This window comes from Xenopus tropicalis, chromosome 1 (assembly GCF_000004195.4).
Source record: "Xenopus tropicalis strain Nigerian chromosome 1, UCB_Xtro_10.0, whole genome shotgun sequence".
In the NCBI taxonomy this organism is placed as follows: Eukaryota; Metazoa; Chordata; class Amphibia; order Anura; family Pipidae; genus Xenopus; species Xenopus tropicalis.
The window spans coordinates 133021903-133036366 of record NC_030677.2 but is presented as its reverse complement, the minus strand read 5'-3'; the positions used below and the strand labels follow the sequence as shown (position 1 = coordinate 133036366).

At 36.3% G+C, this 14464-nt stretch overlaps 1 protein-coding gene across 5 annotated transcripts in view; it reads right to left on the bottom strand.

Moving 5' to 3' along the window:
- The window catches only part of tle4 (transducin like enhancer of split 4), an 89051-nt gene that overhangs the window by 70164 nt on the left and 4423 nt on the right, over positions 1-14464 (bottom strand). For all 5 annotated transcript variants that reach the window (XM_012960982.3, XM_012961061.3, XM_012961022.3 and 2 more), the window contains 2 exon segments: positions 13938-14001; positions 13676-13720 (listed from right to left, as the gene is read on the bottom strand). In XM_012960982.3, coding sequence (XP_012816436.1) covers positions 13676-13720; positions 13938-14001 — 109 coding nt within the window.

The following is a 14464-nucleotide window of genomic DNA, read 5'->3' as shown; positions in this document are numbered from 1 at the left end:
ACCATGCACAAAGTAAATATGCACAAACACTACACTGATTATGTATTATTTAAAAACTATTAGTTAGATAAAAACACTGACAGGATTAAAAAAAAAAAAAAAAATACACGCAAAGTTGTGCTGTACCTGTGGCGCAAAAGTCATAACTTGACAAATCTGTTTTGTTGGTTTTACTTTGATATTTGAAAAAACTCCACTTGAAAATACAATTTTTAAGTATCATGTGCTGGTTCCAAGCACAGATAAAACCATTTCTATTCACATGACTGTATCTCTGTTCCAGAGAGGCATGAAAACTTTCCAGTAAATATTTGAAAAAGTTGTGAAGTAGTCGTCCACATAAAAAGCAACATGAAACGTAACCCTAGTTTTTGTCAAGGATGAAGTGGAGCATAATGTATAATGTTTACTTTGATCACAAGCCAACAGGTGTCTTTTTTTTTTTTCTTATTTTACAAAAGGTGTAAACGAACAGATGCAGTTTTACACGTCAGCTATCATATTTTCCCATATATCAGACAACATGAACTCACACCAGTGGAAACTGAAGGGCAGAAGTGTTGAACTGAAACTTTCTAATCTGACAACATGTTGGAGAGCTTGAGCAAACTGATTAAACCAAGAGTGTTCAAGTGCTTTTGTCTTTGTTTACTCATGAATCAATCAATGTCTAAGAAGAATGGGGGGGGGGGGGCCCACTTACCTTCAATCGTGCAAGATTAACATACCATAAAGCAGATAAACGGAAATAAACTGTACACGTAAGCCAGGTTACTTTTGTCAATGCTTATAGGAAATGTTATTTACATGTCATAAAGTTCAGTTAAAAATTAAATAAAACGAACATTTATCACAATGTCATAAGAAATGCAATAGAAAGGAAAAAAAAATCCAGTATGTTTCACAAGGTCAGCCATTTGCTTATGCAAACTTTCTGATAACTATAAGGTAAAAGCAGTGTTTAATTTAATGTTATTTTAGTAGTAGGGGAGCTCACCTTTAAATAAAACTTTTAGTAGGTTATACATGGATGTATTCTAAGCAGCTTTTTAACTGGTTTCATTTTTGTGTAAGGTTTTAGAGTTATTAACCTTCCATTCGAAGTCTGACAGGTATATGACAAATTTGAATAAGAAAACCACAAACACAAAAAAAAAAAAGATTAAAAGATCAACTTTGAATGCAACTTCCCCTTTAAGATATGGTGCTACACATTATGGAAACTATTCCTTATCCAAAAACCCCAGTCCACCTGCAGGCAACTTCGCTGCACTTAACAAATCTGAAGCTAAGTGTGGGTCCTACCAACAGCGATCCCCATTTTCAGGGAGATTAATTGCCTACCGTAGCAGAGATTTATATCTCCCTATGGGATATTACACTTAACACCACTTTATTACTGTTAGGCCTATGACACACAGCACTACGTGTAAATGTCTACTTGTCACGGCTACAAAACGTCAGAAATACATACCCTGCCATAGACCATACTGAGAATCGTCTCTGCTAAAACACACAAGAGACAATTATCAGTATTGTCTATTTTGAAGTCGAGACAAGTAGCTCTATGTGTCATTGCCCTAAAGGCGGCCTGTGTATGGGGCCCTCTGATTTCCCCATTGGATCGAGGACTGGATCTGTGCATCCTCAATCCAATGCATAGTGGAAATTATGACCCAATTGTAAGGCTGAGGGCACACAGAGACACACAGAGGATCCACTCCTATACACATCTTAGTAAAACTGCATTGACAAGCACAGCTTCCAATCTGAGCAAATAAATTGTATTAGATTACATAATAATCCAATTTTTAGAACATTTTCATAAAAAAAAAAAAAATATATATATATATATATATATATATATATATATTTGAATATTTGAATTGTATGTATCTTGTGGTGCCAATATTTGCCACAGAGCCTCTGTATCAACAAGCCTAGGTGGGAACAATCATATCTGCAGGAAGTGAACAGAAACTGGTTCTTCTCATTTCTTTATCTGCTAATTCACCATGCAACCACCAACAAGGTTCCTGTCATTGCCCTAGTAATGTTTCTGAAGCAAATACACCATTTTTACCAGAGCAGAGCAACAGTGCATAAAACCTTAATGACTTTAAAACACTATTATGTACTTAACATTATTAGCGTATCAGTGTTTTTCCTTAAGTAATATGTATGAAAATGCATACATGGGTATATGTGGGTTTGTGAGTGTGTATGTGTGTGTGTGTAAAAATACTGTTAACTGGTGCTACCATTCTTAACCGCATAATCACTCAAATATTTAGCAGTGAGAGTTCACACTGACACTTTATGCACACAAATTACCATCCTTTACCAGTAATTCAGATTTAGGTGTCACATTCCACAAGAATGCAACTTATTAAACTTCTGTTGAGGAGATAAATGGTAATTTAACCCATTCCCTCTTGAAGGTCAGTTCACACTTTTGTTTTTACCATACATATTAAAAAGGTATGTTGCCACATTCACAGATTTAAAACAGAATGTTTCATAACGTCATAGCCTATAAGCAAAATATAGATTAAATATGACTACACACTATTATGTTTTCATAAATAACCATTTCCAGACATCTTCCTTAGATTCAGCACTGCTGAAAAATAACTCTTATATAATATAATGTTAAAGGGGAAGGTGACCCATATAAACAAAATACAGACACACAAGTTATATACCATGTAGTTTGCATTCATATTCAGCAGACACTGCACACTGGGTTGTAATAACCTCCTAAATGTTAGGAATGATGTAAAAATCCTACATGGTATAAAGGAAAATATTACTGGAATAACTTTGTAAATTCAAACTCCCCCCCATTTAATCCCTGTGAGGCTGTACTGCAGGAGCAGTACATAAAGCTTTGTAGGGGAGAAAAAAAAACATGCAGACACTAGATTTTCTGCCCTCCCAAGTTTGAGGCTCACTAAGAGCAGGGGGTCCAGCTAATCCATGTAAGTGCAGAACTGCAGGGCCTCCCTTAAAAGGGCACCTATCACTAATAATGTTTCCCCCCTGGAAGATGTAGGCCAATAGAGCCCAGATTCCTACTGTGGGAAACAATAGCTTTTTCCACTAAATATGCCCCTCAGCAGCACTAAGTTCCAGGACGAAGCTCCTGATGCGGGTGGCTATGTTGGGCACACACATGCTTATAATGAGCAAGTGACACAACTTGCATGTGACACAAGCTTGGGAGGCACACTTACCCCTACCACTTCAGATGCATTCACATAATGAGCAATAATGGCTCATTATGCCCCCAAGCACTATACATCATGGCCACTCACACCAGGAAGACCCCACCCATATGATCCCTAACTTGGCAGGCACAACTTGCACACCATTTGCTCTCAAACATAGATCCTGTTTAAAAAGAATAATGTTTGCAAGAAATGTCAAATATTCTTTAGTGAAAGATTTATTTTGGAGTTTTAAAAATAAAGTGTTTCTAACCTCCCCATAATTCATTCTCACATTTTTATCAAGACTTTCATCTTTATTATCCTAAGCATATCCTTGATGCTATGGTAACAATACTTTAATATTGCTCCAAAGGTTAAGAATGATTGAGAGGGTAATACACTGCATTATGAAGGTTGAGAGGTTGAGTTCTGTGCCAGACTTACTAATGCAAGGTCAAATTAGCTGAACACTGAAGTATGAAGAAGTCTAATGTGTTATCACAGGCACTTAAAGAGCAAAAGGGACAACACAGGAAAAAGTAAAAAGAAATGTTCTGTTCCTACTTTGACTAGACAGAAATTCATTTATTACCATACCTTTAAAAAAAGACATTATATTACAGATCAGTGGAATGCATTTACTTGGCAAGGTTTAGGATTTATTCATCCAGGCATAAGTATAGAATAGTGTCAGCAGGCACAACTAACCATTGGTTTATTCCCATGAAACAATATTTTAAAAGGATATTAGCGTCTAACTGTACTAAAGCAGACCTTGTCCCAAAGCATGCTGTGCAGCTCAGGTAACAACCTCCCTACATGTGGATCACACCAACACTGCACCCTGGGAAATACAAAGCACAAAACTTCTGCCCCTGGAAAGCAATTAAAAAAAAGATGGTACTTAAAACAGGCTGAGAATGAATAACTATAACCTATTTGTGGGACATATTATAGCATGGCCGAATACAAAGGATGCTACATTTTGTACCTGTTAGGAGTGGACACCTCCCTGCCCTTTTATTTAGACTCATTTTCAATGCTTCACAGGGCCACATCTGCCATGGGCCAAAGTGAGAACTTTGCCTCCGACGGCAATGTGTGGGCAGTTACCAGGGGTGGAAAAAAGCTGCATATAGTAAGAGTCGAATTTCTATCTTTTAAAACAGAAGATCCAAGAACCCTAGCCAAACCATGAAAAGCATCCCAGATCACTATTCCTCCTTCACCAACCCCTATACTTGGCCTCACATATTCAGACACACGGCAATTCTCCTGACAGCCATCAAACCCTTTTCAACCTTTCATTCAATATCAGTGATCTTTACACCACTCTGACCAACACATTGCATTGCATATGGTGATTTAATCCTTGTATGTCTGCTCTGTCATAATAAAACAAGTGTATCCTATGAATGCTGAAGTTGATGTTTAGAGGATTGTTCCAATACAATAGGTAACATTACCAGACTCCAAAAGCAAGCAAGTTCCACTGATGGCATACTTGCCATACTATGCCTTCTACCTCCCAGATGGGACTTTCAGTGAATTTACAAGATCAGCTTAGTTTAGTGAAATAATTTTAGCTATTTCAGATTTTTTTTCATGAAGAATGGCGAGTGCACCTCTAATTATAATTTAGTATAAATATTTAAGATATTTTAATTTTTTTTACATTTCCTGGTTTTAAAAGTCCTGTAAAGGGAATAGGAAACAGGGCAATGGACAAACCACTCAAAATGCCCCACTATAGCAGTTCATCAAAAAATGGTTTCTCTCTCGCTTTTTTTTTCGCAAAAGTAGTGCAAAAAAAAAAAAAAAGGAACAGAAACCAAGCACTGAAGACACAACATGTTTTGTTGGTTGCTGTAGACTGCAAAACCACAGTTCTGCAGAGTTTAATGGATGTGGCTTAAAGCCACTGAGTAATACTTTGGTTTACCAAAATGCAGTAAACAGTCTTGTCTGGGTCTCTTAAATTTTCCAGTGCTGTTTTTCATAGTTCTTACACTACAAGAATAAAACTAATCTGCGGATATTGTCAGAATTCCAGGCAACAGCACACTTTCATTTCAGAAGAACATCAATGTATAATTTTTGTTAACAATATTATAGCTTAGAGTTGACAATTAGACACAGATTACAGCTATTATGTTTACCCAAGAAAGTTGCCAGCATATCAATGACAGAGCTCTAGAGCTGGTGAACTACTCATTTACAAACTTGTTTCGAGATAATCACTACTTGCTATTTGCACTTGCATTACGAGCACACTGCCAGAAAAGATGGCTGGGGTGTTCCTATTCAACCGGTTAATTCTGTGGGTTTTCATTCAAGCAGAGTGAAAAGGCTTTTCAATTAATACATAACAGAAAGGTCTCTGTCTGTTCGGATATGGCTATTTTTATGAAAGAATATATAGGCACTATAATGCTGCAACCTTTTTTTCTCTTTTATGCAAGTTGGGAAAATAAAACCTGAAAAACAAGAACAAAGTTGTTTTATCAATGGGGTTCTATATAGAAAGTACCTAAACATCTCTTTCTGTAGATTATATATTAAGGGCAGCCATATGCACCAAGATCTGATTTGGCCAACAATGCACTGTGTCAAATCCATGTGATCTAATCCAGCAGCCAATGATCAAATGATACATCAAGCCTACAAAGACTCATCTGGAGAGGACAACAGCTTATTCTCTAATGGATTATTAAACCTGCCAATGGGTATCTGGCTGATATTTAGACACATATCTGTGTGTTAACGTTTCTGCTAACAGAGGTCACGGTTACATTTTGACAGTCTTTTGACTTTCATTTGTGGTAATATAAAGAACTCTTTGTACCGTATATTATATGCTTAGGGAACGTCTGGTATTTATTAAGTGGAAAAAACACGAAAACTCAAATGTAAAAATTTATAGAAGCCCATTAGTGATGATCATCTGTTAATGTACACATATAGCACTTGTGCATCATAAAAAAAATGTAGTTGATGTTGTAAAATACGAGATTATAATTGCACAACCTGTATAAGAAGCACACTCCATGCAGTCTTATGACTTTATATGGTCATGAAACTACCTGGTGACTCCTAATATCCTTATATTATTGCACATTTGTAGTATATACAGACTGCATGCACAAAAAAAATGGTCTGTAAGGCAAACAAGGTGGTTTTTCTGCCACTGTATTTGCACTGGCAAGTAGGCAACCAGAATCACTGCTTCCACATGCTGCCTTCAGTGCGAGGCACCCGATAATACTCTAAAGTCTATTCATTTTCAGTCCAAAAACCACCTCTACTAGAGAAGTCAGGTGCTTCCCAATGAAGTCAGCAGGCATAGCTTGGGCACTTCGCTGTCAGCCACATGTGACACTAAGATACAACAATCTGCTGAACAAACAAAAGGATACTGGTTCACTGTACTTTAAACCAAGGAAAGTGAAATATGATTTTGTTCCTGTTAGCACAGTTGTAGAGTATGTAGTGCTACGCTATACTATATATACACTGTCACACAAATATTGTAAACAGGTTTTATTTATGCCATTTTCTGCACTCTTAGCTGCGAGATATCACAATCTGATAACTACTGATCACTTATAAAGTACATGCCCAAGGGAACATAGTGTATGTGACAGTGTGTGTAACAGAGACAACCACTAACAGCAGCAGTTTTCATTTCTCTTATTTTCCAGGAAACACCAAACTCAGCTTTTCAGAATCACTAGCAGAAGAAGTGAAACTCTCAACTTCAAAGCCCTCTTTTGCCAGATGACAGACTATGGTGATGGCAATATCACAAAAGACGTTCAGCAGAAGGTTTTACTTGCATATGTATGCAATCTCTCCTTTTGCCTCTCTGCCTGGTGAAACAGCAACACAATCTGCTGCATGCCCTCATTAAAAAAAAAAAAACTTAACGGGGAGAGAAAAACATGGAGTGGGAAATGGAAGCCTGACACTTCTGACAAAACATTAGTTTTTCTACTGTGTAGTTAGAAGCAAACAGCCTCTTGGTAACTCTTTTCAAAAGGATAAAAAAGCTAATAAATCAGCAAGAGCAGGACAACTTAAGCAACCAAAGCTAATTAAAGAGCCACAGGTGCAGCTTGGAAATATCCTCATGGGCAGACTGAATGCTTTTACCACTGTCATAAGCCAAAGGATCTTACAATATAGATAAAGCAAGGGGGAAGGGGGAAAGCCTTCCTTTTCTACTTTGCTTCATTTTGTAGCGATAAAATGCATAAAAACGAAACTAAATTAGCTGTATATAAACTAAGCTAAAAAAAATATATAAATAATACTAAATTATATATACACAGGTATGGGATCCGTTATCCAAAAACCTGGTACCCAGAAAGCTCCAAATTACAGGAAGGCCATCTCCTATAGACTCCACTAATAAAACAGTTAATTGTACTTGATCCCAACTATATATAATTAATCCTTAATTGGCAGCAAAACAATGCTATTGGTTTGATATTTGCATGATTTTTTAGTAGACGTGTAAGCTAATATCACCAATGTTGTTGCCCATCGCAACCAATTAGACCTTTGCTTTTGTTTTCTAACTTGTAGGTGACCATTTCTAATTGCCGATTGGTTGCTATGGGCAACATCACTGGTGATGCTGGCTTAAGGTGGCCATACACATTTAGGGGCCGATTTACTAATCCACGAACAGATCAAAAGCGTCCGAATGCGTTTTTTTCATAATGATCGGTATTTTGCGATTTTTCAGTCGCCGTCGCAACTTTTTCCGTAAATTGTCGCAACTTTTTCGTAGCAGTTATGACATGCGCGATTTGTCGCAACTTTTTCGTAGCCGTCGCAAAAAAACGGAAAGGTTTGCCCGCCATTTACTAGCGCTCAATACGAAAAAGTCGCGACAATTCGTGCAAGCCGTAACGCCTACGAAAAAGTCACGGCGGCGATCAAAAAAAATCGCAAAAAATACGAAAAAGTCGCAAAATGTTCGTTTCCAATCCGATTTTTTTCCCATTCGGGATTCGGATTCGTGGATTAGTAAATCAGCCCCTTAGCCTTCTTTTGACGAACGTTCGGATATTGATCGCACGTTTCAATGCAATGATTTAAAACTAACATTCTAACTGAAATTGAAGGATAAAAGTTCTGAACATAACATAGTTGGCAGACACCAATTGTACAAAAGTGACTTTCTGAAAAAATGCATTGTAGGTCCCCCAAGGATATCGTTACATACACGAAACATGCACAGATTTTATAGTTATCTGACCGCAATTTTTAACAACCAATCGATACGGTACAAAATTATTGAATTATCCAAACATTCTGGATAACAGGTCCACTAACTATCATATATACGTTCATTCTAAATAGATTTGACCCACTCCTTTGTTATTCTTGTGTTATTTGGAGAGGGGATTATATCATTCTTTACATGTGGCAAATGTTAACATAGTGGTTATCCAAATGTTATCTGGATGTTCACATACTTTTTAAAAGCGCACATGGTTACAGTCATACATAAACACATACATATATCTGTTTATACACGTTTCCCAAAACATCACGTCCGTGTTGCTGCTATGAACCAAATATATTTACAAGTTTTTTTACATTATTTTAGTGCCAGTGTGCAGATTGAAGAAGGATTTTTTTTTTTAACCTAAGGTCAGGAAAATAAATATATTATATACAAGTATGGGTTTACCAGCCTGAATTTTTGGGTAATGTGGCTTTCCAGATATAAGATCTTTCCATATTTTGGAGCACCATGTCTACAATTTACCATAACATTAAATAAACCCAATACAGCCTGAATTTTTGGGTAATGTGGCTTTCCAGATATAAGATCTTTCCATATTTTGGAGCACCATGTCTACAATTTACCATAACATTAAATAAACCCAATACAACTATATTTGTAAAAATTTATGCTGGTTTAGTCAACATCATTTACATGGATTTGTATTATTCTACAAGTAGGGGACCTGCTATTCAAAATTCTTAGGACATGGGGTTTTCCAGATAAGGGGTCTTTCTGTAATTCAGATCTCCATACCTCAGGTCTGCTAAAACAATATAAACATTAAATATACCCAACAGGTTACTTGTCTCCAATAAGGATTAAGAATATGTATGAAAACCCATAATCCAGTTAGTTACAAATTACAGGAAAGCCATGTCCCATAGACTCAATTATAAGCAAATAATTTTAATTTTTAAAAATGTTTTCCTTTTTTTTGCAATAATAAAACAATACCTTGTACTTTATCCCAACTGAAATATAATTAATTTTAATGGGAGGCAAAATAGCCCTATTAAGTTTATAATGGTTAAATGATTATTTAGTAAACTTAAAGTCTGGAGATCCAAATTACGAAAGATCCCTTATCCAGAAAACCCCAAGCATTGTGGATAAAAAGTCCCATACCTGTATTTCTTAGTTGGCATCACGTACAAGACACTGTTTCACTACTACACAGAAAAAGAAAAACATTTTGGAAAAATTAGAATTGTTTTATTAAAATAAAGTCTATGGAAGATGAACTTCAGAGCTTTCTGTATAACAGGTTTCTGGATAACTGATCCTATACCTATAAAAGAGCAACCGCAAATACATTACAGGGAATGGCACGGACAGTTTTCAGTGCATTCTGGATAACCAGTTTCCCAAATTAAAGATCACATACATTATAGGCCTGTGTATGAATATTACCTTTACACCATATCTTAAAATTGCATGAAGAAGCGCAAAGAAAAAAGATTGCATGTCATTTTTGTCTATGGTGCTTGTAATGCATTATGTGTATACACATGACAAATATAAAATATAGACACATAACCCAGATAAGAAAAAAAGAAAATATATCACAAATTTATACTCTATATCAAGAGATATTACACTGGAAGAAAAAAAACCAAAATGCTCAAAAACTCAAGATATATTTCTTTTCAATGGACAAGGAACCTCCGTGGACTATTTATCTTTCACGCAATGCAGGCCAAAGCTATTCTAGAAAATAGCTCACTAAAAAGACCAAACCTAATTAAAAACAGTTTCTTCTACAGCCGCAGCTTTGATTTCGCTTATTTACACATTAACTTCAGCCTCCTTTTGGAAAATCCACTCTATTCACTGTTACACGCAGGGCCTTTTATCTGCCCTGGACAGCATTTTCTCCTGCAGATGAAGTAGATGCCGATTGATTTGCTGTCGAGCATGGTAAATTAATAGCAACAAATTGCTGAGGGCCCATCTCACTGCTCCACCATGCTTCGGCAGTTTTGCTTTATTTTCTCCATGATGGGCAGCAGTCAGGCCTCTTCAAGTCAATTTCTCCTTAACAACCTGCAATACTTTTCAATGGTGAAAATAGAGCTATTCCTTGTAAGTCAAAAATCAATATCCTATTGCCCTTAGAAAATGCTAAACAAGCAGTATTGGCAATCCACTTGGTACTAGAGGGTATCAGATATAATGCAAATCCATACTGCTTCCCTCCTTGAAGTTATTACAGTTGGCTAAAAGGATTCTAATGCCATTTATCATCATTTACCATCGACTGCTGCAGCTACGATTATGACATCCTATCAGACTGCCGAGCCCTTTCATGTCTGCTCAATTAATATTTCAGCAGCACTTCAAAATGGCTGTGGCCCAGGACTAGCAATAAAATTTACATGGCGAGAGCGTCGGATTCACTTCTACCCATACTGCTGCAGTTAACTCCTTCAACGTCGATTCACATCTTTAGATGATACATCTATGCATGGAGCATAAAGATGTCAACACACACACACACACACACGTGTATATTATATATATATATATATATATATATATCTATAATGTATATAGTAAGATATACATCCCATCTTAAAACTATTTTTCATTTCATACCCATTCTGCTTTTACTTTATGTCAGTGCTAAAAAGAATAGCTATTTCCACAACAGAAGAAAAAGCACAGTTCGGCCCCCCATAAAGCCCCTGCAATTTGCTGCTGGTTTCTCCAAGAACCAACAAGGACATCATCTTCCCAAATCCACCACATTTTTTAAGCAACACTATTTACTCAGTTACCAAAAATTTAAATTAATTATGTTCTCAAACATAATTGTTAAAAATTGGCAACATTACACGGGCTTAATTAAGATTAAATCCAATTTACTAAATGTACTTTAATTGGTACTAATTGCATTAGCTTTCCATTCAGAATGACAAATTCCCCATAGGTTTCACTTTAATAGTTTTCTATCAAAATCAACATTGGATGACTGATGATGAGCAACAAAACAAGGGGGAGGGCTAAGCTGGAAACATCGACCCCACATAGTTAAAGCAGTGTGTGTGTTTATCCTTTCATCAATTTGCCAAGTCACAGAGCTCTGCCTCAATCACTGGCTTCATCTTCTGTTCCAATGAAATAATATCCCACAGAAGGAAAAAAAAAAAAAAAAGTCAGCATGCTTGAATAGGGCCAAGAAAAACAAGACAGGATGCACACGAAAAAAAAAAAAAAAATACATTTCAAATGCACGGGAGGTTTAAAATAGCAAGGCCACCAATTACTAGGGTCCTTCCAAGGTCTCTGGAGATCTTTTCTCTTGAACCCTGAGAGGCATAAATCTAATAAGCCTAACCCGATCTGTAGCACTCTGTGCAATTATGCCGCAGGGCAACTTCACAGAATTATAACCTGCTTTCTATTACAAGGGTATCGAGTAAGTACATCTGGATGAGCGCCTGAAAGGAACCAAGGCCGTCTGTCTAGTAAATGAAAACAAAGACAGATATACCCCCTTTCTCTCCTCCCCACCCCCTCGTGTTTTGGTGAAAGGAGGAGGAAGGAGATTAAAAGAAAATACAGCCAAGTCCGTAGTTTACTAGGGCTGTCTGTAGTTCCTAATGCGATAAACAGACAGCCAGATTATGTGTAAATCTGCATTAAGGAGGGTTGTATAAAGATCAATTTTGGAGTTGTTGGGAGATTATGTAGCTTTGCTTTTAAATGTTGAGGGGGGGGTGAGAAGAAAAATACAGGTGGCAATATGATGGCATAATATTTCACTAAATGCATAATTATGTATGCAGCATAATACTGAAAATTTAAAATACAAGCAACATATTTTGGAAAAACAAGCTTCAACGTTACATTAGCCACTAAATCTTAAATCATTAAACTCTCTAAAGCATCTAATTAATTTCCCGGTAGCAAACAGTGACAGAACATTTAGAGCCAGTATTGCATTTAAACCCTGATAATTACTAAGCAGGTCTGATGCAGCAATTCATTGGGGCCATCAGCAGTTGATGAAGTCCATAAGTATTACGGCGTTGTTTACATTGCTAATTTGAACAAAAACGACAGTAATGGAAAATTATATTCTAATTAAGACTAATCCTCAGTAATCCTCTATTTAAATCATAATTACATATACAAGTTCCCTGTAAAAGTGGAAATGCAACCCTCAACATTACAGTTACCACGGTGTTAGGCATTCACATCAGTTTATCAGTCACATTTCCAATTAGCAGGGGAATAAAATGCTTTCATTTTAAGTCCACTGCACCCTTAATCAACCCTGCATCTCTCATTAACAGTATTCTCTATTGAACCAAATAACCACTATTCCTTCAAACACCAGACTGAAGAAGATTTTTTTTAACCTCCACAAAGCAGTTTCTTCACTATGTATAAAACAGCTCTGCTTTAGCACAAGCAGGACAAAGAAAATCAAACAGCCCAAAATTATATTTCATCTACGAGAGGCTCATTTAAACACATGCACAACTGGTTATATGGAAAATAAAGCATATACATCAATATATCGGTATGGGACCTGTTATCAAGAATGCTGGGCACCTGGGGTTTTCCGGATAAAAAAAATCATTTAAATATTAAACCCAAAAGGACTGTTGTGCTTCCAAATAAGGATTAATTATATCTTAGTTGGGATTAAGTACAATGTTCTGTTTTGTTTTTAAAGGGAAAATACATTATTAAAATTGATAATTATTTGATTATAATGGGAGATGGGCTTTCCATAATTCAGAGCTTTCTGGATAACAGGTTCCCAGATAATGGGTCCTATACCTGTACTCTTAGTCCAATAGCTGGGACAACAGATTCAATGATTACAGCACACACATGCATATGGCATAGCATTATAGGAAATATGCTCTTGGAATGTTCATCAGTGGTAACAGCTAAGGATAAAGTTAATATATACAGCTCTTAAGAATTTCCAATTGAACAAATCTCAATAGTGTCTCAGCCTACTATCTATGACTTAAACTATCTATAAATACACATGGGTAGTCTATAAACAAATCCTTTCAAGCTATGTTTAATTCTTGAGGTTTTCCACAAAGAAAAAAAAAAAAAAAAACAGAGGACAAATGGAATGCGAAAGGACTTTGCATTAAATATGTTTATTATGAAGTAGAGAGATAAGAGAGCATACCTGTTTGTGCATCTCAATGTTCAGTCCATACGACATCTCGTAGTACTAGAAGAGATGGATATAACCCATTAGATAACCACTGTGTTAGAGGCCTTGGAAATGTTATAAATTGACAGAAGAGCATTCAGCATATCCCATACTTTAACCTATAATATGGTACTTTGCCTTAAGCGATTCAAGCTTGGTGTGCATAAAAATACAGACAGAATTGGGGGCAGCAAAGATGCAAGTAGAGTTTGCATTCGCCTTGCAGCTTCCTTACCATAACATAATGTCGCTGCATCTCTGTCTTCTCACTGGCCAGCTTTTCACATTCCAGCTTCAAACTGTGCAAATCAAAAATTTAAAAATGATCATGTTTAGTTGGCAATACTGTTAACGAAAGCAAATAATAAATTAATAAAGCAGTAGTTTATTATACAGGTTTTATTTTCCCTCCCTTTCTTCTTGAGAATAAAAAGCCAACAAGATACATTAACCATTTCATCTACAACAAGCTGAGCATTGTGTTTTAAATCATTGCAGGAATTATGCTATGTAAAATATGTGTTCTGGCACTAAAAAAAAAAAACGAAAGCAGTCATCTTGCCTCCACTTATAATAACAGGCCACAGTACAGAATAATAGTCATTTACAAAAGGAACCTTGTATATTGCAGACGTCAAAGCTTGGCTTGACTTTCTTTCACTGTTACTATGGTGTGCTGTTCATAATTTATAGATGAGCAGTGATCAAATGAGATGTATAAAAATTAGCAGGTTTAGGCTTGTGGCCCACAGATTAACTATA